At 39.7% G+C, this 20,416-nt stretch overlaps 5 protein-coding genes across 5 annotated transcripts; 1 reads left to right on the forward strand and 4 right to left on the reverse strand.

Moving 5' to 3' along the window:
* Positions 1 to 1,484: 1,484 nt before the first annotated feature.
* LOC143133427 (uncharacterized) lies at positions 1,485 to 2,358 on the reverse strand. Its single transcript, XM_076293192.1, has 2 exons — positions 2,001 to 2,358; positions 1,485 to 1,949 (listed from the first exon to the last, which is right to left on the reverse strand). Exons 1-2 carry the CDS (start codon positions 2,197 to 2,199, stop codon positions 1,546 to 1,548), a joined length of 603 nt encoding a protein of 200 aa, XP_076149307.1. The 5' UTR covers positions 2,200 to 2,358; the 3' UTR covers positions 1,485 to 1,545.
* A 2,428-nt stretch (positions 2,359 to 4,786) lies between these two features.
* Positions 4,787 to 5,912, reverse strand: LOC143135167 (protein transport protein Sec61 subunit gamma-like). The gene is made up of 4 exons (XM_076295889.1): positions 5,788 to 5,912; positions 5,435 to 5,537; positions 5,068 to 5,170; positions 4,787 to 4,964 (listed from the first exon to the last, which is right to left on the reverse strand). The coding sequence occupies exons 2-4, from the start codon at positions 5,526 to 5,528 to the stop codon at positions 4,955 to 4,957; spliced, it is 207 nt and encodes a 68-aa protein (XP_076152004.1). The 5' UTR covers positions 5,529 to 5,537; positions 5,788 to 5,912; the 3' UTR covers positions 4,787 to 4,954.
* Positions 5,913 to 8,188: 2,276 nt separating this feature from the next.
* On the reverse strand, positions 8,189 to 10,748 carry LOC143135168 (retinol dehydrogenase 12). Its single transcript, XM_076295890.1, has 7 exons — positions 10,726 to 10,748; positions 10,375 to 10,490; positions 9,957 to 10,112; positions 9,377 to 9,481; positions 8,854 to 9,063; positions 8,478 to 8,670; positions 8,189 to 8,291 (listed from the first exon to the last, which is right to left on the reverse strand). Exons 1-7 carry the CDS (start codon positions 10,746 to 10,748, stop codon positions 8,189 to 8,191), a joined length of 906 nt encoding a protein of 301 aa, XP_076152005.1.
* Positions 10,749 to 12,554: 1,806 nt separating this feature from the next.
* On the forward strand, positions 12,555 to 16,973 carry LOC143135169 (putative G-protein coupled receptor 141). Its single transcript, XM_076295891.1, has 2 exons — positions 12,555 to 12,667; positions 14,494 to 16,973. Exons 1-2 carry the CDS (start codon positions 12,663 to 12,665, stop codon positions 15,395 to 15,397), a joined length of 909 nt encoding a protein of 302 aa, XP_076152006.1. The 5' UTR covers positions 12,555 to 12,662; the 3' UTR covers positions 15,398 to 16,973.
* A 192-nt stretch (positions 16,974 to 17,165) lies between these two features.
* Positions 17,166 to 19,245, reverse strand: LOC143135171 (cAMP-dependent protein kinase inhibitor alpha-like). Its single transcript, XM_076295892.1, has 3 exons — positions 19,138 to 19,245; positions 18,140 to 18,323; positions 17,166 to 17,857 (listed from the first exon to the last, which is right to left on the reverse strand). The coding sequence occupies exons 2-3, from the start codon at positions 18,288 to 18,290 to the stop codon at positions 17,772 to 17,774; spliced, it is 237 nt and encodes a 78-aa protein (XP_076152007.1). The 5' UTR covers positions 18,291 to 18,323; positions 19,138 to 19,245; the 3' UTR covers positions 17,166 to 17,771.
* Positions 19,246 to 20,416: the final 1,171 nt, after the last annotated feature.

A 20,416-nucleotide genomic window follows, 5' to 3' on the forward strand; every position in this document is an offset into this window, starting at 1 on the left:
CTTGAACATATTATACATCCGAAGTGGTATTTCTTTTGAAATATATAAGTCAAATGTAGTCCGTTCTTGTTTATAAATACAGTGTTCAAGGGTAATATTAGTATGCAAGTTACTAAACAGATAAACTTCAAGCATGCTTACATCAGGCTGTGGCACAGATACATTTTATGTATGAAATATATAATGTTATTCCCTGATTATTCATGTTTGGGGATTTTTTTTTTTCAAAGCAAAAAGATGTCCTCCCCAGTCTGGCAACACAAAGGGGAAAGGTTTATAATAACCAAATAGTTTTCTGTGGTTGCTATTATTTATGCCTCACATTGGTTGATTGTTAATGTCTTTTGTTGAATATCAGTAGTAGTAAGTCAGTGTATATCCAGATATCATCAGGAGTCAACTATGCTCATGACAAACCTCTGACTGATCACATCTTGAGATTTGGGGTCATTATGTTACCTATTACACTGTTGGGGATGTTAAAAGCTGTGGTGATTTGCAATGTACTTGTGCCATCTTTTTGACTGAATGCACATCATACATCTATGAAGCTAAGATCATGGAGCATTGACTAATATTGTAAAATCATTTTTTATCTGTGACGTTTTTTAGCTGTCTCAGACGTTGATCTGATATTTCCTTCTTAAGATAGTGTTCTTCACATCCAATTCCATATTTGTAATCAATGCACAATACAGTAGTAAAGTAAAGTAAAGTAAAGTGTAAGGGTAAAACAAGGTATCCTGCATTTTGTTTTCTAACAAATATGAAATACAAATATTTCCCCTATATGAGACAGTGTTTCATTCGAATGCATTTTGTATTCCATTTTTGAGGATTTCTTTTATTTGACAAATAATGGGGTATAGTGACAAGGCAGCTAGCCACCATTCGGTTTTTGAATGTCCGTTGATGTATTTTTTCTGAATATAATAAAATCACATTTCAAAAGTGATGTTTTTTTTATAAACAGAATTAGATTGTATTGTGGATGACACCTTACAGTATATGAACCAAGTCCACAAAATATGATATTGTAAACAACAAAAGTACAATTTTATTGCACAAACATAATTGGCTTTATGTTGCACATACATCTATGAGAGATTAGCTCCATGATGATATTACAGATGCCACCTTCCTACACTCCTCAAAAAAAAGTAGCAATAACAGAAACCAAATAAAAGATAACCAACACAAATAATTACATATGTAGGACAACACATACTGTAACACAGCAATTTTGCAAAAAGAGTGAAAACATTTATTAAGAACTTATACATCTTGCTGTGTAACATATAGACTGTTAATTTCTAACTTACATGAAAAACACAGTTTAATAGTATAAACTAAAGTAAACATACATAGCTTGCTGATATATATTGCTAGAGCTAGATAAGAGATACTGTGTTGACGGACAATTCTCAGTCTTTTAACTTTTCAATTCTTAACTTTTCAATTAATGGTTTCGAGTGGTTGTTTCATCTTCCCTTGGGTTAGACTAGGGTGTTACACAGCAAGGATCTCGCAGATTGACATCCCTTCTTATGAAAATGTACAAGAAAGGATCCACCAGAGGGGTAAACTGAACAAGTAGACCCGCAAAATACTTGGGAATACAGAAAGTGTGTTTAACAATGTGTAAATACTTAGAAAGCATAGAGGTAAGAAGAGCACACCATATGTTCCAACGACCATTCCCAACAAATGCATAATCCTTTTCTTCTCCTCGTCAGGTATAGATCGAACTGACCTTATTGTCCTCCATGTGCCAGCGTAGCATATAACAACACACATGAACAGCACAAAAAATAGGACAGCCCTGAGATTCAGATGTGGTGGTATGAGGAAGTATTTCATCAAAGTAATGGTCAATATCAATCCAAACGGCAAGACAGATCTGGACAGAACGTTTGATTGTGTGCATTCCCTGGTACCAAAGAGGACGTGTCACTGCCACACACCTCTCTACTGAGATGCATATATGAACCAAATGCTACCAAACTGTCCCAACAGAAACATGAAATGAGATGAAAGGAGAGCATGGTATGTTCTCTCTAGCTCATATAATATGTGCAGGGGTTTCATTAAGACCTGAATGAGGTCTAAAGCAAGGAGGTTGATGACATAGACAGGGGTGGTGTGATCCACCCTGACTAGTCGCATTACAGCATAACACGCTAAGCTCACTGCAGGCATACACAAAATAGGAGACTTTGTGCAATGATGTCTGCTTTCTTAACAGCATCCATTGTAGCATTACAGACGACATCAGATGTGTTGTAAGACATGGTGGTGGTATGGGAGTCTCAGGGTTTGTATTCAGCAGGTCCCATGGTCCTATATTGGGGAGTAATTTCATTCTCAAAACTGTAGCAAATGGTCTCCTCAGTTCCTAAACATTTACAGAATTGTGTTAAATGAAGAGGTGAAGTAGTACAGTGGTAAACATGCTCCCGCCCCAACTTTTTTTGAAACATGTTGCTGGCATCAAATTCAAAATTAACATATACTTTCCATGAAAGAGTCCAAAATTTCATGTTCAACATTTGATATGTTGTCTATGTCCTTTTTGCTGCTAAATATGGGTTTGTGAGACTTGTATATTGTGACATTCTGTTTTTATTTGCATTTTACACAACGTCCCAACTTTTTCTGTTTTGGGATTGTATTATTTCCTGTAGATGATGAACTCCCCAAATACTTCACAATTTTATGTTAAGAATCATTACAATTACATTGTTTCATCATTTGTGCACACATGTTTACACAGAATGATGAAGCCCTTTTTGCTTCTAAGAGACCCTGCCTCTCTGGGGATGCTCTTTTTCATACCCAATCGTGTTGCCAGTTAGTCACCATTTAGTTGTGAAACATTCCTCCTTTTGTTTTCTCTATCATTACACAACTTTTCCAGCATTTTGTTACCCCCTTCCCAAATTTTTTTAAACATGTTGCTGGTATCAAATTCAAAATTAACATATTTAACTCTCAGTTACAACCAACTTTTCTGCTTCTTTGCACTTCTGGTTAGACGCTAACTGCATTTTATTGTCTCTGTACTTGTACTCTGCACAATGACAATTAAGTTGAATATAATCTACTGTAATATATCTGTGGTAAAGGACTTACAGTATATGGTATAATGCCATTCGATGGGCAAGGTCATAAAACGTGTAATCTTCTGTGTGATGAAAGGGGCCGTTAGGAACAGATATACCTAGAATGCCCAAAATACTTCAAATGAACACACATATTCCTGGCTCTATAACTGGGAAACACATTTGTTTGGCTGTTGGATCTCAAGTAACAACACCTCACAAGAATCAGACTGTACATTGTAAGTCTTAATTACCTTTTACAAAGTAATCTCTACTTTAAGCAGTAGCCTACAGGAATAGCCTACTTTGGAAATATTCTATTCACTTTAAATTCTTATGCATATGCCCCATTTTGAGTTTTTTGCCCGACATTGCACATCATCTACTTAGGAGATCATTGCTCCTACATACTTTGGCCTATAATCAAATGCCTGGCCTATTTGGAAAGCTGAGACACTTTAGTTTCTTGGAAAACAATCAGAAAAACTGTGATGTACTGACACAGAGTTACAGAGGCTAGAATATTGTTTTCTCATTCTGCCGGATAACAAGCATCTCTGAACTGACCACATTTCAGCCCTCTAGGTCAGTGGTTCTCAAACTTTTTTCAGTGATGTACCCCCTGTGAAATATTTTTTCAGTCAAGTACCCTAACCAGCACACAAGAATTACCGCTACGCTTCAACCACGACTCCATTGACTGTGATTGACAGGTGATGGCGGGTGGCATGTAACAGGTTGGGTCGAACCATCCTGGTATGGGGGGGACTCAGGGTTTTTAGGATAATGAAATTGAATAGCCTACTGAAATATAAAATTCATTTTATGAACTTATATTTTCCTGAAATATTTATTAAATAATTGTTTTTAAAGTATTTTTGCATGTATTCTACTTTTTAAATACCCTGGAAATCCAGAGTTCTCGCGAGAGCACAATAGAATTGTCTCTGCGAGACACTCTGGCAAGGAGCAATGATGCACGTTACTTTTACCCCAACATTCCGGGGAACCAGCTAAACTGATGAAGACAGCGCTGCAACGTTGGAGGACAGTACACATTGGTCGTAGTGTTATCCGATTGCGTCGAAGTCCGAAATCATTCAGAGTAAACATGGTCTAGTGTTATCCAATTGCGTGCAGTGAGATTTTTAAATGCATGCTTGTTGCCGCCCCTCGAGTTGGGCCATTACATTGTTCTTGGCCAGACCCTTAATCTTTCTAGATTATCAGGGTCTGGATTTTTCAGGCTACTTTTTAAATATATGTATATTTTAAAATCTCACGTACCCCCATTTGAGAACCACTGCTCTAGGTCACTTGATATGACTTAGAAACACAACTGCAGCCCTAGCATCAGGTCTTGTGAAGCTGTGTGCAAAAGTAGATCAATATAGAATGAAAACTACTTACTTTAGACCATTATTTGCCAAGGTATGCTCATGCATTTCGTAAAATGCCCTATGGAAGAACCCCTTTGTGTAGAAGCATAATCTTGGTCTCAAATGAAAGGCAACACTCTGAAGTTTCATGCTTGTATTTGGATTATATGGTTTCTGATATTGAATGACTACACTAAATATGGAATAATTACAAAAAATGATTAATCTTTACAATTTCTATTTCAATTCAATTGGTGGACTATACATCTGCATATTGCTAAATGAGTGAAAAGATAAATAGCCATGTGCAAAGACTGATAGGCGGATTTATTCACAAAATACAAATGTTTCAGACATGTTAAATTAAGACATACAAAAGAATAAATCATTCCATGTCACGAGTCATAAATCATCCCATGTCACGATTCAAGTCCCATAACCAAGTTATGGATCTCAGTTTAGAAGGGATTCTGGTTAGCCACCCCTGTAATATAAAGAATTGTAAGAATAAGAAAGCCATTTGTTTCACTCGCATCAATTCTGCCATTGTACTACACATAAATACCATATTTGTCAAAGATACTTACACAATTATGTTATTAATGGGGATGTGAATGAGTTTCACGAAAAATCCGATAAAGCCCATGATTGCAAAACCAATTGCTGTGGCCAGGGCGATCTTCTGGAATTCTGGAATTGGAACATTTTCGCTCAACGTTAATTGGTGAAGTCAAAAAATCTAAAACACTACCTCTTTACCAGAACAGTCTTTATTTGCACGAGATTCAGAAATATCTGTAGATTTATTCTGTGATAATAGCAGTCTGTAAAATGCATATCATGATTTTTTATATATTAGAGAGAAGGCCTATATGATTAGTGTGTCTTATTAGGCTACGTCATAACATACATTAACAAACAAACAGACACACATTTTAATTTTGTTTGACTCACCTTTTCTGTCAGGTTTTGTGCATCTCTTCACCAGCCTTATGGAGTCTTTGACAAACTGCCTTCCTGGCTCCACAAACTGCACCACTTGATCCATTGCTACAGGCTAAATTGAAAGCAAAAGTTATTCAGAAAAATAAACATCTAGCTTTTTACATAGGCCTACTTAAGTTATTACAATTTAACGTTCGATCAACACAGCCAACTTGGATCTACTTTTTCGAAACTGAGCGAACGGCCATTAATAGAAAGGCCAAATCGTAGGCCTAGGCTACACCGAAACTCCTAACCGAAAATATTTTTCATTGATTTCAAAGAAAAAAAGATTAATCATCTCGTACATGTAGACTACTCACCTTTGTTTTAGGATGCAAGAGGAGGAATGGGACCGAATACAGTCGCTCGGTAATAGTTCTAAACAGAGCCACGTATCGTAACTGAGTCTTAAAACGATGACGACGCTTCGAACTCACTCATGCGCAATTGCGCACTGGTGTCATTCCTCCTTGCTCTGTTGTTGAGTCGTCTACTTCTACCATCAGTATCGCCATCTAGTGGCATGTGGGCCCATCGTTCGGGTTGTCCAGGTCAACGACCACTTTCTTTCTGTTGCTGATTAACTCACAAGAGAGCAGCCGTGGAGCAAGTTTGACGGATCATTTGATTATTTTAATTAAAAACCACTTACTAACTAACGAAACAGAAAATGGAAAGTAGAGTGGAATCAAAGGACCGAGAGAAATCGATTGACATGTGGGCCTTTACTCCCACACTAAGTGTGAACTCATGGAGAATTAGACATCACTTAAGAAACAACTGTCAGGAAACGTTCTACTTGATAAAAGCCTATATTTTAATTGTTTTCTTCAAACCAGATCATACAAATCAGCAATGCACAATGGCAGAACTGAAATAATTGGCACAAATTGAAATAGGAGCAACAGATATCCGGTGGAAAATTATGTGGAGTAATGAATTTGGTAGTGTGTGTGTGTGCGTGTGTGAAGCGGTGGAAACCGCTGGTAAAAATCTAAATCTGATCTAAATCCTCCCCCCTACCTGTAGCCATGAAACTGGAAGCCATTAGAGAAGTAGCTCTGGTAAAGATACAACACCTCTTTGCAAACATTCACATCCCACAAAATGTCCTACGGGACATGAATAATAAAACAGTTGAGGCCGTCAGGAAATGGCTGGGACTGAACTCTCCACCAGGGAAATTCCACCAGGGAAATAATCTTACTCACACTCAAAGGGGGTCTGGGGGTCCCAAATGTGGAATGGACTTACTCCACTACAAGAATACCACACCTCATCAGCATGCTCAACAACTACGATGCTACAGTCAGAGAGCCAGAGCTTCTCTCCTATTGGACCTCAGGAAGAGAAAGGTCCCTTTGGCCACAGGCAACCAAGACAGCTTCCTAGGCTTCAGGAGGAAAAGCAACGGTAAACTGGACACACAAGCCAAAGGTTTCAGAGTTTGTTCAGACTGGCCAGACCTAAACGACAGACTGGCAGTTAAATTACACTGGACACAAAGCAACTCACACACTGCACCAGAGGTATCTGACGCAGTGGTCACAGATCCATCTTTTACTGTGGAGGCCACAGTCTGTCACAATAATACACAACACACACTACAGAGCACAACAGCAAGAATATCCTTACTGAACATCAAACAGATGGACACAAAACAACACTGGACTGGACTAAGAATGCAGGGAAAGTTGGCATGTCTTGACTTTGCTGACCACTCTACCTCTCATTCTATGTAAATGCTGCAATGGGGAGGATATTCTTTGCTTCACTGTTAAGGCCAGACTATATAATAGGTGCTACCAACCAGATACAACCTAGCATTATGGTACCCTGGAAATCACTATCCACACTGCATAATGCATTCTAACTCTGATCACCTTGAATCAGTTGCTCATATTGTAAATGGTTGTAATATGTACAAAGAGCTATGCACAGCACGCCATGACCGTATTGTTGATCTCATTGCCAGTTGTGTTCAAGACATATTTCCAAAAAATATGCCAATGTATAAACACTCACGTGTAACCAGACTGGTTCAACAGCTCTGATGATGTGTTTTGTAACACCCCTGATGTTGTGCTTGTGGATACAGATAGAAAGGAGGTGCAAGTCCTGGAAATAGGTTGTGTTTGTGATCTGTATATGGACATAGCCGTTTTTGAAAAAATGACTAAATACCAACTCCTCCTTACAAAGGTCAGTGACCTAGGCTATGCATGTAAGTTTGTGGCATTGATATTTTGCAGCCTGGGACATGTCCACAAACTGACTGTTAGTGGACTAAGACTGGCAGGGCTACCAAAAGGAAAGTCTAAACAGCTGGCAATTCTGCTACATATCAGCTGTGATAGGCAGCCTTGCTGTGTGGCGTAAGCGATGCTTTATGTACCCTTGAATGTCAAAGCTGTGTTTTCTCTGAGAATATTTGAATCCTTTCTGTAAGAAATTTGATTGGCGGATTCAAATAAAGAAACCATGTGTTTGTGTGTGTGTGTGTGTGTGTGTGTGTGTGTGTGTGTGTGTGTGTGTGTGTGTGTGTGTGTGTGTGTGTGTGTGTGTGTTTGTGGGTCTATAAGTAAATAAGTAGGTTAGTAAGGTCAATATTGAAGCTGTTGCGGTGGTGGCCATAGTACATACTGTACATGCCCTTCTAACATCTCATGGTAATTCCATGCGTAATTGAAAGGCATGCATTCAATCAATCAAATCAGTGGGTTACTCCCAGGTAATTCCCAGCATCTGGCAGCTGAGCTCCCAGAGTTTCTCTGCCATGACGTCGTCTCTTGCTGCCCTGGAGCAACTGGCCGGGGAACAATTGCTGTGGGAGTTCAAAGGCAAAATATGAATATAATAGACCATTCAGGTCAATGTAATGACAGAAGACAGAAGTTGATATATACAGACACATAGTGCATACATTCATGTGTCCATCCATCCATACTTACATACATTCATGCATGCATTCTGTTTAAAATACCTTCTGAGTGTAGTGTGTGCTGCTCACCTGTAGTATCCACCACTTTCTGCGTCCAGCTCGGGCTCCACAGCACAGTAGATGGACGTCTGAGCTCCCTGCACTACTGTCTTGGTGAAGGGCCTGACAATCTTCCACATCACCAGCAGTGGGATGTTCATGTGCCTCTTCAGCTCTGTGCGCACCACTCCCGGGTGTATGACATACACATTTACTCCTGTACCTAATGAGATTAAAAGGTCCACAGTTTACAATACCCCGAGTTACCACAACATAATTTTCTATAAATGTGATGAACGTTATATTTAAAAATGTATACTTTATTTATTAGTATAATCATTGATAATCATTTGTGCGATATGTGTCCTGGTCTGGTATCATGAAAATGAAGTAGCACAACACAAACCTTTGAGCCTTTTGGCCAGGGCGCGGGTGCTGAGGATGTTGGCCAGTTTGCTCTGCCCGTATGCTCGTCTGCTGTGGTAGTGCCTCTCGCTGTTAATGTCATCAAGCTGGATGGACCCCCAGCTGTGTGCCATTGAGGACACATTGATGATCCTTGCAGGCGCAGACCTTTTCATTAGGTCCAGCAACAGGAAGGTCAGCAGGAAATGACCTGAAAGACACTCGTCGTTAGCCATTTTGGTGTTTAATCCCCATCTGCCCTCCACCCTTGTACCAATTGTGTGTACACATCATTTTGGGTGTAATGTTTAAGGTGCTGTCCACACGGAAACAACAAAAACTATATTTTTGTGAAAACGGTAGAGTGTTCACATGAAAATGGCTCTTTGGGTGCCTGAAAATGCTTTTTTTTTTTTCGATAACGGGTTCCAGAGTGGGATTTGTTTTTAAATGCTGCCTGTCATTGCCGTGTGGATAGGCAACAATAAATGTATGAATATTCTGAATCTGAAACGAGTACTCACCCAAATGGTTTACACCCAACTGCATCTCAAAGCCATCTGCTGTCTTTGAATAGGGGCACATCATTATTCCAGCATTGTTGATGAGAATATTCAGTTGCCTCTCCTCTGTCATGTGATGTAAAAAGACATGCACACATTATTTTAAAAATCTGGCAACAATTGATGGCAATAGATGACATCATAGGGCCATAATTTAGATTATGGGCAAAGTTCAAAGTCTAAAGTCTAAATGAAAATAATTGATTAACTGGGCAAAATATGTTCATTTAATACCATGACCAACACCCTAAACACAAACATTGTTTGGGTCCGCTCAGTGCAGAACACCACAAGAAAGCTTTATTTCATGCAGGAGACATTTTGTTTATTAACTTGCACTTTGTTTGCCTGGTGGTAGGCTATATCTTTTGTATTGTATGTTATGGCTACATTCTAGCCTGGGAACGTGACCAATCGGAGTGTATTTCCTTTGCTCTGGCATTTGAGAATGGGTGTGTATTAAGTATTAGCCAGACAAGGGAAATCTGTGTGTCTGGAAAATGAGAGATCAAATGTCTCCCACTCCCAATTGTAAGCTTACCTCTATTCATTACCTCTGCAAATTCTTTGATGGACTTGGTGTCAGACAGGTCCAGTTTTCTGATCACAACATTTTGATTTCTTGATTCTTCTGTGATCTCTTTCAGGGCGTTCTCAGCCTTTTCAATATCTCTACATGCCATGATAATCCTTGCTCCTATAAGCAGCATCACCGAAAGAAATGCACCAGATTGTTAGCTATTGCAGTGCAAAGCAAGGACTGCAAACAATTCAACTGTTAATAAGTTAGGGGATAATAAAAGTAAAAACAAATGATAAAAGAGGGAAAGAAAAATTAAACTCTTTGATTTTCTGACGCCTTACAACAGTGTGTGTGTGTGTGTGTGTGTGTGTGTATTTCTATGAGTGTGAATGTTCTAGAAACATTTATGGAATAAATACAGAAATGGAAAAAGAACCTCTTTTGGCCAGGTCTCTGGCTGTTTCTTTGCCAATCCCAGTGTTGGCGCCCGTTATGATCACCGTCTTGCCATCCAGTCTTGCTGAGGAAGACCACTGGCCACAAAAAAATGCTCTGTGATGAGAAGATTTCAAAGAAATTCATGTTTGTTTCATGTCTGTTTTTGTTTTACACCATTTGCTCTTTTCATTTTGAGCAACTGGTTTTCTGTGTGAGCAAAGTCAGAGTAAGACCACACCTGAACACGGCTGAACAGTGTTACTTCCTGTCTCCCACTGCTTCATACACAGTACTACACGTACCCCGGCATGAGTCTCTAGTAAACAGCTTTAAGTATTAAGAGTCTTACCTTAACGCGTATATGTTAGCCATGTCCACTGAGCTACTTGGAATCCTTCCAAAATTACAGCATAGTTCAACTCAAATGTAGATAAAACATTATAGGCGTAGCACTATGTGTGCTGTTTTGCCATTGTCAGTCACAGTTCGATGAATGTTCTGTGCTTTTGAAAGCCGTGCCTAGGTTTTCTGTGCGGCAGTTTGGATTATGCAGTAGGCTAATCCTAGATAATCAGCTGGACCCTAGCCACAACATGCTATTTTATATAGTCTAGGCATACATTCAAATAATATGATGCCTTTAATATCTCATAGATTACCAGTATTTACTGACAAAGATGTTAACCAAGAAGACCAAGTGTTTTCTTCTTTAAAGGGGGTGATGCTGTAAGAGTAGCCTAAACTAAAGTGTGTTCCTTTTATATATAAAATATTGGTAAAATATTTAATACTGCTCAATTTGATGCTGATGAACATTCACTATGACAAAAAGTGTTGAAGCTTCACTGCAATTTTTCTCAAATTCTGCATGTGTGCAAGAGAATTAATTTAATCGTAGGAAAAAAAATATTCTTTTTTAAGTTCCAACAAAGAAAGCTTGACTAATTCAGCAACCAATAAATTCCTAGAAGATCAAATCTGAAAAATCCTCATGGTAATCACCTCAATTAGTTGCTAGAGCTTAAATAGTGGGATAATCTATTCCAAAGTCCAAACATTTGTTTCCCTATGTCAGCTATCAGAATCGACACCAGAATATTTACTGACCTAATTATTACCTTTATCTTTGATCACACCAGAACAGTAGCTTATCCCAATGGGGGGGGGGGTGCTAGATAAATTCTCTAACTTGTGTGAGTGGTGTCGTGTTCACATGCACAAGGATGTGGTGAGTGTTACTTTTAAGGAAATGAAAACCACAACTACAGTGAGATGAATGTGCAATAGGTCCATATGGACAACATTCTCACCTTACACACAGCAGAAGCAGACTCGTTCAAATGCTAATGCACATGCTAATAAGGCCATAGGTATCATTGTCTGCACTTATTCATCATGTTGAGTAGTGGAACAAACCACTACATGTCAACTCTTTACATGTCAATTTTGAACACTTGGGCAATTCCACACAAAACTGTCACGTCCATAATGCCAACACAATGCCATGGTATGGTATGATGTGAATGATGATTACTTGAAATTTGAGCATTCACTCTTCTTCTTGGTTAGAACTTAGTCAGTCTTGGTTTAGGTTATTATGTTATGAGCGAGGAGTGGCTGTGGTTGCTCTTGTTCTACTTTTATGCTTTTTTTTGTCAGAGAGCTCATTGTGTTTATTTGATGTGAGTATGATTATTTGCAAAATACTAAGCACAACTCCATATAATTCTACATGAAAATGCTGATCACACTTCACATAGTGGGTGATACTTTTCACACGAGAGACCCAATTTGTTTGTCAATCACTGCATGTACTGTCACATGATTCGTGTGTGTCATGAAATTACAAGATTGTTGTGGTATTTGTGATTTCAGCTCACTTCCTTGTACACGTTCACTGGTGTTCAGAGGCCACCTGTGTTGAGGCACACACACACACACACACACACACACACACACACGTGTGTGCACGTGTCGACACAGTTGTTAAACTTGGCGAACACTTTGCAGCTATGATAAGTTAAGTTGCTCATTTAACATTTTTACATAAGATCCAAAGTTCAAGGAAGTATATCAAAAGTTTCAGTGGTTTCTCCCCTGGTATTTACCACGCAAGTGACTTATGTTCAAGTGCTTCCTGCTGAACTGTGCTCAGTATGTGCATGGCAGAGACAGAGAGAACAACAGTCTACCAATGTCATAGTGATTATTCTTTATTTTGTGCCCTCAAAGTGACAGAACTTCCTTGTTAAGAATTTTGTGTTATTAATAGGAGGGACTGCTGCCATGAAGTAAGGACATGCATTTTCTCTCTTACATATTTCAATAATGTTTTCTCTAGCTCTGTGCCATTTTTTTATCATGTTAATTGCTTATTACTTTTAATTAGGTGCCAAAAGAGTTCCCTTTTCTTTCAAAGGGGAAGGTGACTTTCAGAATTTTGTAATACTGGCAACGTTAAGATTGTCCTTGTATGTGGTACTGCTGTCACAATGCGCTGCTTAACTATGCAAAGAGCTCTTTGGAGTCAATTATTAACACATTCTGTGTCCACTGTTTTGTTTTCCTTCATTCCTGTCGTGTGAATACAGTAAACTGCTCACCAATAACCAGTAATCAGTGATATAGTTTACTACATGATTACATTATTTTGAGTAAATGTAATGTATGATAAATATAAATATTCCTCAGGTCTGCCACGTGAAGCATTTGAAATTGTGGAAAGACTGTGATAAATTTGAAACTATGAAAGAAAGTACCCATTCTGATGTTATGTGTGAGAATATCCGTGATTTTTCACATCAATCTCTGTTTCTCAAGGCCCCCATGTTCATGCCCCCAGAGTGTAGCACTGTAGCTGTTGGCTGCAGCAACTCGAGCTAGGTAGAACTGAGTGTTTTCATTTTTTTTCCGTACCGACAGTAGGCTACCGGGTGACCTCGAGAAACAGAGATCTGTGTGGAAAAATTGTTGGAATTCTCCTTTAAGATCCATGCCAGAGCTGAAATGGTTACACAAACTCATGTGTGTTTGTCATGCCATTCTGTAGCCTTGCAGACCTACATGTAGTAGTTTGAGCAGAATATTGAGCATAGATAGTTTGAGTCAATGTCGTGAGTAGAAGCATCATCAAAATAGGAGAACAAAGTGGAAAAATTGAAAAGTGGAAATTTTCAATTTCTCTACGGTCACTTGAGTGATGCTTGTGGGATTGCAGTCATATTTGAACATCACTATTATGCACAATGGCTGACATTGCTGATTATATTTACATATTTGAGATGAATGACACAATCTAGTATATATACAGTTTTTGCATGCCCATTTGGATAGATAGAGATATGTTGAGCTATGAACAGATACATAGGTGTAGATACAGAAGGCCTATTGCATTTGTTTTATTGCAACCATCTGTAATAGGAAGTATTTCCAACTTCTCTTTTAGTAATGCTACTACATTGTTTTAATTCTGCGGTACAATTCACAAGATCAGTGAAATTATTTTCATTTCAACATACCGGTAAGAGACATATCAATTACAGTTGTGTTGGTGCATCTGTTGGGGAAGTAATGGCTCTGACAAAGCAAAAATGTGAAATTGCTCAACTAAATGTCAAAGGATGTTGTCCTGCTCTGGCACACAAGAATAAAGATCTTGACATGCACGACTGGCTGTATTATCAGCTGAGTACCAATGTTATCATAACCTACTGGAATAGGTTCACTAAACTCACACATGCAAGGCCATTTGACGACTGTACCAGAAATACAACTCTGAACACATCAACACCAACACTCTGATCACATCCAATTTCATGTTTGGGAATAGCAACAACAATGCGACAGAATCACCATGCAAGATGTGGGTTCCATTTATTAACAATCCCATTTTGAAGTGGCACAGTCAAAGTGTTTGATTCTTCCTACTTAAAGATGTCTGTGTAGTGGGATATTACATTTCAAACTGAGGGCAAAGCAAAAGAAAACAAAACCTTGTTTCTCTGACTTTGTGGGGTTTATTCATTTTCATTTATTGGGTCTGTTCTCCTCATTGTATGCACAATTGTGAGAATACTTTCACATATTGTAATGCATTGTTTTTTCCCATTTTTAACAGTGAAACCTGGAATTGCACTGTCAACAGCACAGATGTTCTGCCAGATCGGTACAGGTACACCTTACTGGCCATGTACACTGTGATCTTTGTTGTCGGCATCAGCAGTATCGCACTCATGATTGACACGCTGAAGTCCAGCGGGCGATCGGTCACCACCATGGCAGTGCTCAACTTGATAGCCGCACACATACTGTTTCTGCTGACTGTGCCCTTCCGCATATACTTCTACATCTGCTGGCACTGGGATTTGGGCAGCGGGTTTTGCAAGTTGATCAGCGCGATGATCCATGCGCACATTTACATTGTCTTCATATTCTACATCATCATCCTGGTCGTGCGGTACATCACCTTCTTCAGCCGGAGGGACAGACTGGAGTTCTACAGGCGAGTCCACGCTCTGGCGGCCAGTGTGGCGATATGGGTGGTCATCCTGGTAGTCATTTTTCCGGTGACTATAGTAGAGTATGGCTCAGATACAAAAAAAGAAAAATACCAGTGCTTTGACTATGGAAATGCTTTGCGTGAGAAGGGAGTCGCCATTATAAACTACCTTCTCTGTGCTGTGCTACTGCTGGTGACTTCCGTGCTCCTGGCTGTCCAGCTTTGGATACTGGGGATGATCTACAAAAAATATGGCAACACAGCACTGAGTCACCAGGAGTTCTGGGCTCAGGTGAAAAGCCTGTGCTTTGTAATGGTCATATTAATTTGTTTTGCCCCTTACCATGCTTTCCGGATTTATTATGTGACCATTATATTCTCGGAGGCTGATTCCCATCAGGAGCTGCAGTGGAATAATGAGATTTTTCTGGCTGTGACAGCCTTCAGCTGTTGGGATATGCTCATTTTTGTTAACACAAAGCGCTGGAGCAGCATTCAGTCTCGATGTGCTATTTGTCGGTAGAGTGGCTAGAATGCATACTTTGATAGTTCCTCTAAGATGCATTAGCAGTAAGGAGCAAAAGCTGTACTGTTATTGGTGCCACAGCTACTGTCCCGTGCCACTCACCAATACGGTCTTGTGCCACTTGCCTACTCTCTTATGCCACTTGCCGAGGCTGGGTGAACCCTGCCTGATCTGACGGCAATTTCTTTTTTGCCCTGCAGCTCAGGCAGGAAACCTGTGCATCTTTTTATGCTGCTTCCGTTACAATTTTGCCGGCGCGCTATTGGCAGGTTTAAAACGATGACGATAGCGGGAGAGCCTTCGCTTCGAGTTTTCGCGTCGCTCTGCAAACGTCACCCGGTTCGTTGGTCAGATTGGTGAATGACTATTCAATTGCGTACATTTCATTTCATGAGTCATTTGAACTATGCCTGTCGATCATGCCTCTTGTGCAGTAGAAAATACATAGTGGACTCCCCAGACCAATGTTCAATCTTAAAAGATTGAGCTTGGTCTGGTGAAAGCCAGACTACCACTTGCCTACTGTCCCAGCTGTTCTATGGGTTAAGGTAGAGTTAGGGCGCGAGACAGTAGGCGAGTGGCATGGGATAGTGGCGCAGTACAGTAGGCGAGTGCCACAGTACAGTGTCGTGGGACAGTTGTCAAGTGACACGGGACAGTGGCGTGGGACAGTTGTCAAGTGACACGGGACAGTGGCGTGGGACAGTGGCATGGGATAGTGGCGCAATCCACCAGCAACAGTACAGTACAATATTTGCTTCTACTACCTAGTATACCCAAGATGGTATTTTACATTCAGTTGGTAGGCTACTTTAGTGTAGTTTGACAAACTCAAAACAAACAGACTGCAAATAGTGATCAACTTGTGCTGATTTGGAGTGTCAAAGTTCAATCTAGATTAAACCACACCATCAAAGAACAACATCTCAAATTGATTGTGAGGAATTCCTTGCAATGGGTTTCATATTTTATTCCTTCTCATTGTGAATGCTCTATACTCTCTGATGGGAGCCTATTTTTGAAATATGGCATGACATAACATACAGTAATGTATGTACAGTATGCCACGTCTGTGTTGTCTGTGTCTTCTGAATGGACCCTAAGTCTGGCAATAATGTTGATAATGATGATGATGAAGATAACAAATTGAGGTCGGCTAAAATGAGGAGATGATCAAGTACAGTATATCGTCAGTAGTTACATGTTTGCCTTTGTCAAAATCTCAATCCAGTTATTCTGCATGCTGGGCACATATAGACAGCATTGCCAATTAGATATTAGATTTCTGAGAGTAATTAAGAAAAAATAATTGTTTACATTTTCTGTATTGTAACATTTCTGTCATTCTGTCAAGTATAAAACAAAATGGTTGCTTTTCTGGTGCTTTACAAGTGGAACATTTATATAAACATATAAAAGAATTTACTTTCTCTGACAGGCCAGATAAATAGTTTTTCAAGTATTTAATGCTGCTTGTTTCATTTTGTAGACCATTTCTCTGTTGCTTTTAGGAGCTAAAAGCAGTTCGAACTAACTGATGCTTGCTATCCATTATATAGTAGTCCTCCTTTCCATAAGTGTTCCATTGTGTCTTATTTCAAATACTGTATATCACACAAATGTAACACACACACACACACACACACACACACACACACACACACACACACACACACACTTTGTGTAATCTAGAATGGGAACAAATGGTTAAATGGTTCAGTGCAATTTTATTGAAGTGATAAATGGATTTTCATTAAACTGATGAACACCTGCACTTAACTCTTTTTGTGCGTTTGGTGATGATTACACTACAATAACATGAAATAGTAACGACTACCTCACCATCCAGTGAATAACACTTTTAAACAAAATGATAGGTTGAAAAGAAATATTCCACATCATTAATGTTACTAGGATTAACTTGTATGGCGGAAATGATTGAACTAAGACTTAGATATAATATTTCCTTTTTCAAAAGTGATCAAAATGAAATATAGTGATAAAGAGAACCTTGAGGTGGTTGCATAAGTAGAATAAGTCTGTGATGTAGTATAGCTGCTGAATCGTTCCCATAGCCTATGCCCAAGATCATTGCTTTTGTTTATCTCTCCCTGCTACACTGAGCACCACTTTAGTAGTGTGCAGCTGGTGAACTTGATCTGTGGCACCCCGTGCCAGATAACTCCCCCAGAAAACTATTACCACCCAGTTGAATACACGGGGAAATAGCCTCAGTCACTTCCTGTTCGTTTGGTAAATCTCCTCTCTACCTCTCAGTCTGTAAAAGGATAGGCCCTATATGCCCATGGCCGCGCCCTTCTAGTCCGTGGGGCTTCATGGGTAAGGTGGCAGTTGCCAAAGATGTGACAGCTTATCTTCTCTCGTTGTCAGGTCGGCCATGTTCGGGGCTGTCATCGGTAGATGAGCCTCTGCGTTTGCCAGGGCCATTTCCTTCACCTGTACAGTACAAAACAAGACCAATTAAGACTATATTCAATGCATCTATTGGAATTGTCAGCAAGTTTATAATACACAAAAAAATTAATCAAACTGTGTATGAAATAAAGTGACAGTAACTGTGACAATTTCTCAGTTGTCCTTCACATTTGACCAGTCCATTCACATTTGATGGAGGTAGTAACAGTGACTTGCTCCTTTTCATCTGGTAAAAAGTCCCATTGATAATACTTCCACAAGATGATCTCCCTGGCAGTGCAGTGCTGTCCCTCAGGAACCTACCCGCTTTGCTGACACTGAGGTCTGAGAAGGTGAGGGCCAGATCCCTCTGGTTAGAGTCATCAGGGCTCTGGAGGATGTCATGCAGAGCATTCCGCCTCCCAGTTCTTCCTGAAGCGAGGAAGTCGGCATACGTCGCTTCAACATCAGTCATTGCTCGTGGATGCTTGCATGCTGTTTACACTTGCTGTTGGAACAAAAGCAAGGGAGAATGGGTAAGATGGTGTAGCTGACGGAGGATCAGGAAAAGGCCGCTTTCCTTTGTCACATTACAATAGCCTACTTTCATATTACACTTCGTATGGCTACAACAAAATGTGGCATAGCCTAACTGCTAAAGTATGGCAGTGGTTGTATCCTAAATGTTTTCCTAACAAAGTTTGGGAGGATACCATAGACATGATTGACAACCTTGACAATCACCCTAGCCTACTATACTTCGGTTTCTAAGATGTGAACCTTCTTTTCCCATGCACGTCACACGCTCCAGCGTTCCAAAGCACCCCATCTCTACATTCCCCTCCATTTCACTAGTAGTAGTAGTTAGCAGTTCACATAAGACCCTTAATTATCTATATGGGATGTCAGCTGGCATCACTCGGAAGCGATCTACGCTATTGGTATCCCAGGACCATGGTCAGCAGCTACCAAGCCAAGCATGCATCTCAGCGTCAAGCATTCCGATGGGTGAAACATAGTTGACCAGGCTAATTCTCCAGGTGCAGCAGCTTGGAATAGTTTGTTATTTTATCCCTTATGCAAATAATGCAATAATAAATAATATACTCAATATGTTCAAAGACAAACATGCAAAGGTTTATCTCAATGGATATTCGTTCAGGAATAGCCTACTGTATGGCTATTCCTCTGCAGATGCAGGTTCCGTCTAGCATCTGGAGATAGCTTCGCTGTACACTGTAATATAATCACATGAAAAACTAGGCTACATGACTACAACATTATTCATCCTTTTTACCGTATATTTGATTCGTCGTTCTTACCGGGTATTTCAGCGAATCCATCCTTTCCAGTAGCCTAGTCGTTTCAATAATCAACAGCGACTGTGTGTGTCTATAAAAAAGATAACGATATCTCTGTAACGTCGACCATTACACATTTTTCACTAGGCTTCCAAATGAAAGACGGCGATAGGAACCGAGTCGGCTATGCTGTTTTCATCATGTATTGGAATAAATTATTTAACAGATTAGACCAAGTAACATCGGCCGCGTATTTCGTGCGACTGCGTAATGGCGGTTAGGTTTTTTATTTATTTATTTTATCTTCGTCATGGTAAAGCAGATATGCGGAGTCATAGGGCAGCAAACTAGGCCTATGCTATAATGTCTGACACAATAGCAAACACATAAGCACTCATCAAATCTGTTTTGAGCCATGATCTACTGTAGGCCTATTTAAAATTAACCAAAAACAGTAGGCTACCCTGCATATGCTTTTAACGCATCATGCAGGTCTACTTGAGCCGACGGAGTCAGGTGAAGAATTCAACAAATTCTAGCCCTACTTCGGTAGCTATTCCCATGTAAAGGACAGGTTTTTGGTTTTGGGTTAATCGGTCACCACTTTAAAATGCTGACATCATATATTTAGCCTACGGTAAAGGGTGAGTCCCCTTGAAACAGATTTGTTTGGCGATGCAGTTACCAATGATCTCCGGAGGGTCGTGCAATGTTGCTTCTTTCTCTGCGAAAGTCGCAATATCAAATTCTTTGTTTTGGTAGGCTAATAATGCCTCTTCCCATTCTATTTTAGGCTAAGCTTCATGTAAGATTTTAAACATGACACGATTATTCTTTCAAGTATAACGGCTACAATTAAACAAAAACATCTGTGGTAATCTGGTTTCATCCGGTTCCTTTCCACAGGTGTATTCATCAAGTATGCAGTTTGCATTCAATCTAAGTGTTTGATTGTATACACCTGTGGGAAGGGACCTGATGCAACCCATGAATGGGTTCTACTTGTTGCCTAATAAAAACAGGTTATTTAATCAGGCAACTTCCCACTGGATACATATCATAAGAATGAGCTGGTTCAGTGAAAGGATGGAACAAAAGACTTTTACTTTCTGAATCCAGATTTGTACACCTCTGAAAGTGCCTCCTGTTAGTAACCATCTGTCAAAATGCTTTCTCAATTCCTCAGTTATAAATTAGAATAAATGTGCTGTACCCCAGGGTTGGGCAAAAATATATCAGAAATGTATTTTAAATAGGGCTCATTTTTTTAATGAATCAAAATGAATGACCGTAGCCATTT

This window comes from Alosa pseudoharengus, unplaced genomic scaffold, assembly GCF_046254945.1.
Source record: "Alosa pseudoharengus isolate Yale_2024_CS ecotype anadromous, Long Island Sound unplaced genomic scaffold, YU_APseudo_1.1 YU_APseudo_1.1_scf_2, whole genome shotgun sequence".
Taxonomy (NCBI): Eukaryota; Metazoa; Chordata; class Actinopteri; order Clupeiformes; family Clupeidae; genus Alosa; species Alosa pseudoharengus.

Coding starts and splice junctions, on each gene's coding strand:
- LOC143133427 (XM_076293192.1), bottom strand. CDS start 2,199: ATGCCTGCAGTGAGCTTAGCGTGTTATGCTGTAATGCGACTAGTCAGG. Junction 1,950..2,000: donor GTTTCTGTTGGGACAGTTTG/GTAGCATTTGGT, acceptor TGTGGCAGTGAC/ACGTCCTCTTTGGTACCAGG.
- LOC143135167 (XM_076295889.1), bottom strand. CDS start 5,528: ATGGATCAAGTGGTGCAGTTTGTGGAGCCAGGAAGGCAGTTTGTCAAA. Junction 5,171..5,434: donor CACAAAACCTGACAGAAAAG/GTGAGTCAAACA, acceptor TTCCAATTCCAG/AATTCCAGAAGATCGCCCTG.
- LOC143135168 (XM_076295890.1), bottom strand. CDS start 10,748: ATGGCTAACATATACGCGTTAAG. Junction 10,491..10,725: donor GCTAACATATACGCGTTAAG/GTAAGACTCTTA, acceptor TTCTCATCACAG/AGCATTTTTTTGTGGCCAGT. Junction 9,064..9,376: donor GTTGGGTGTAAACCATTTGG/GTGAGTACTCGT, acceptor AGTGTCTTTCAG/GTCATTTCCTGCTGACCTTC.
- LOC143135171 (XM_076295892.1), bottom strand. CDS start 18,290: ATGACTGATGTTGAAGCGACGTATGCCGACTTCCTCGCTTCAGGAAGA. Junction 17,858..18,139: donor CCTCAGTGTCAGCAAAGCGG/GTAGGTTCCTGA, acceptor TGTACTGTACAG/GTGAAGGAAATGGCCCTGGC.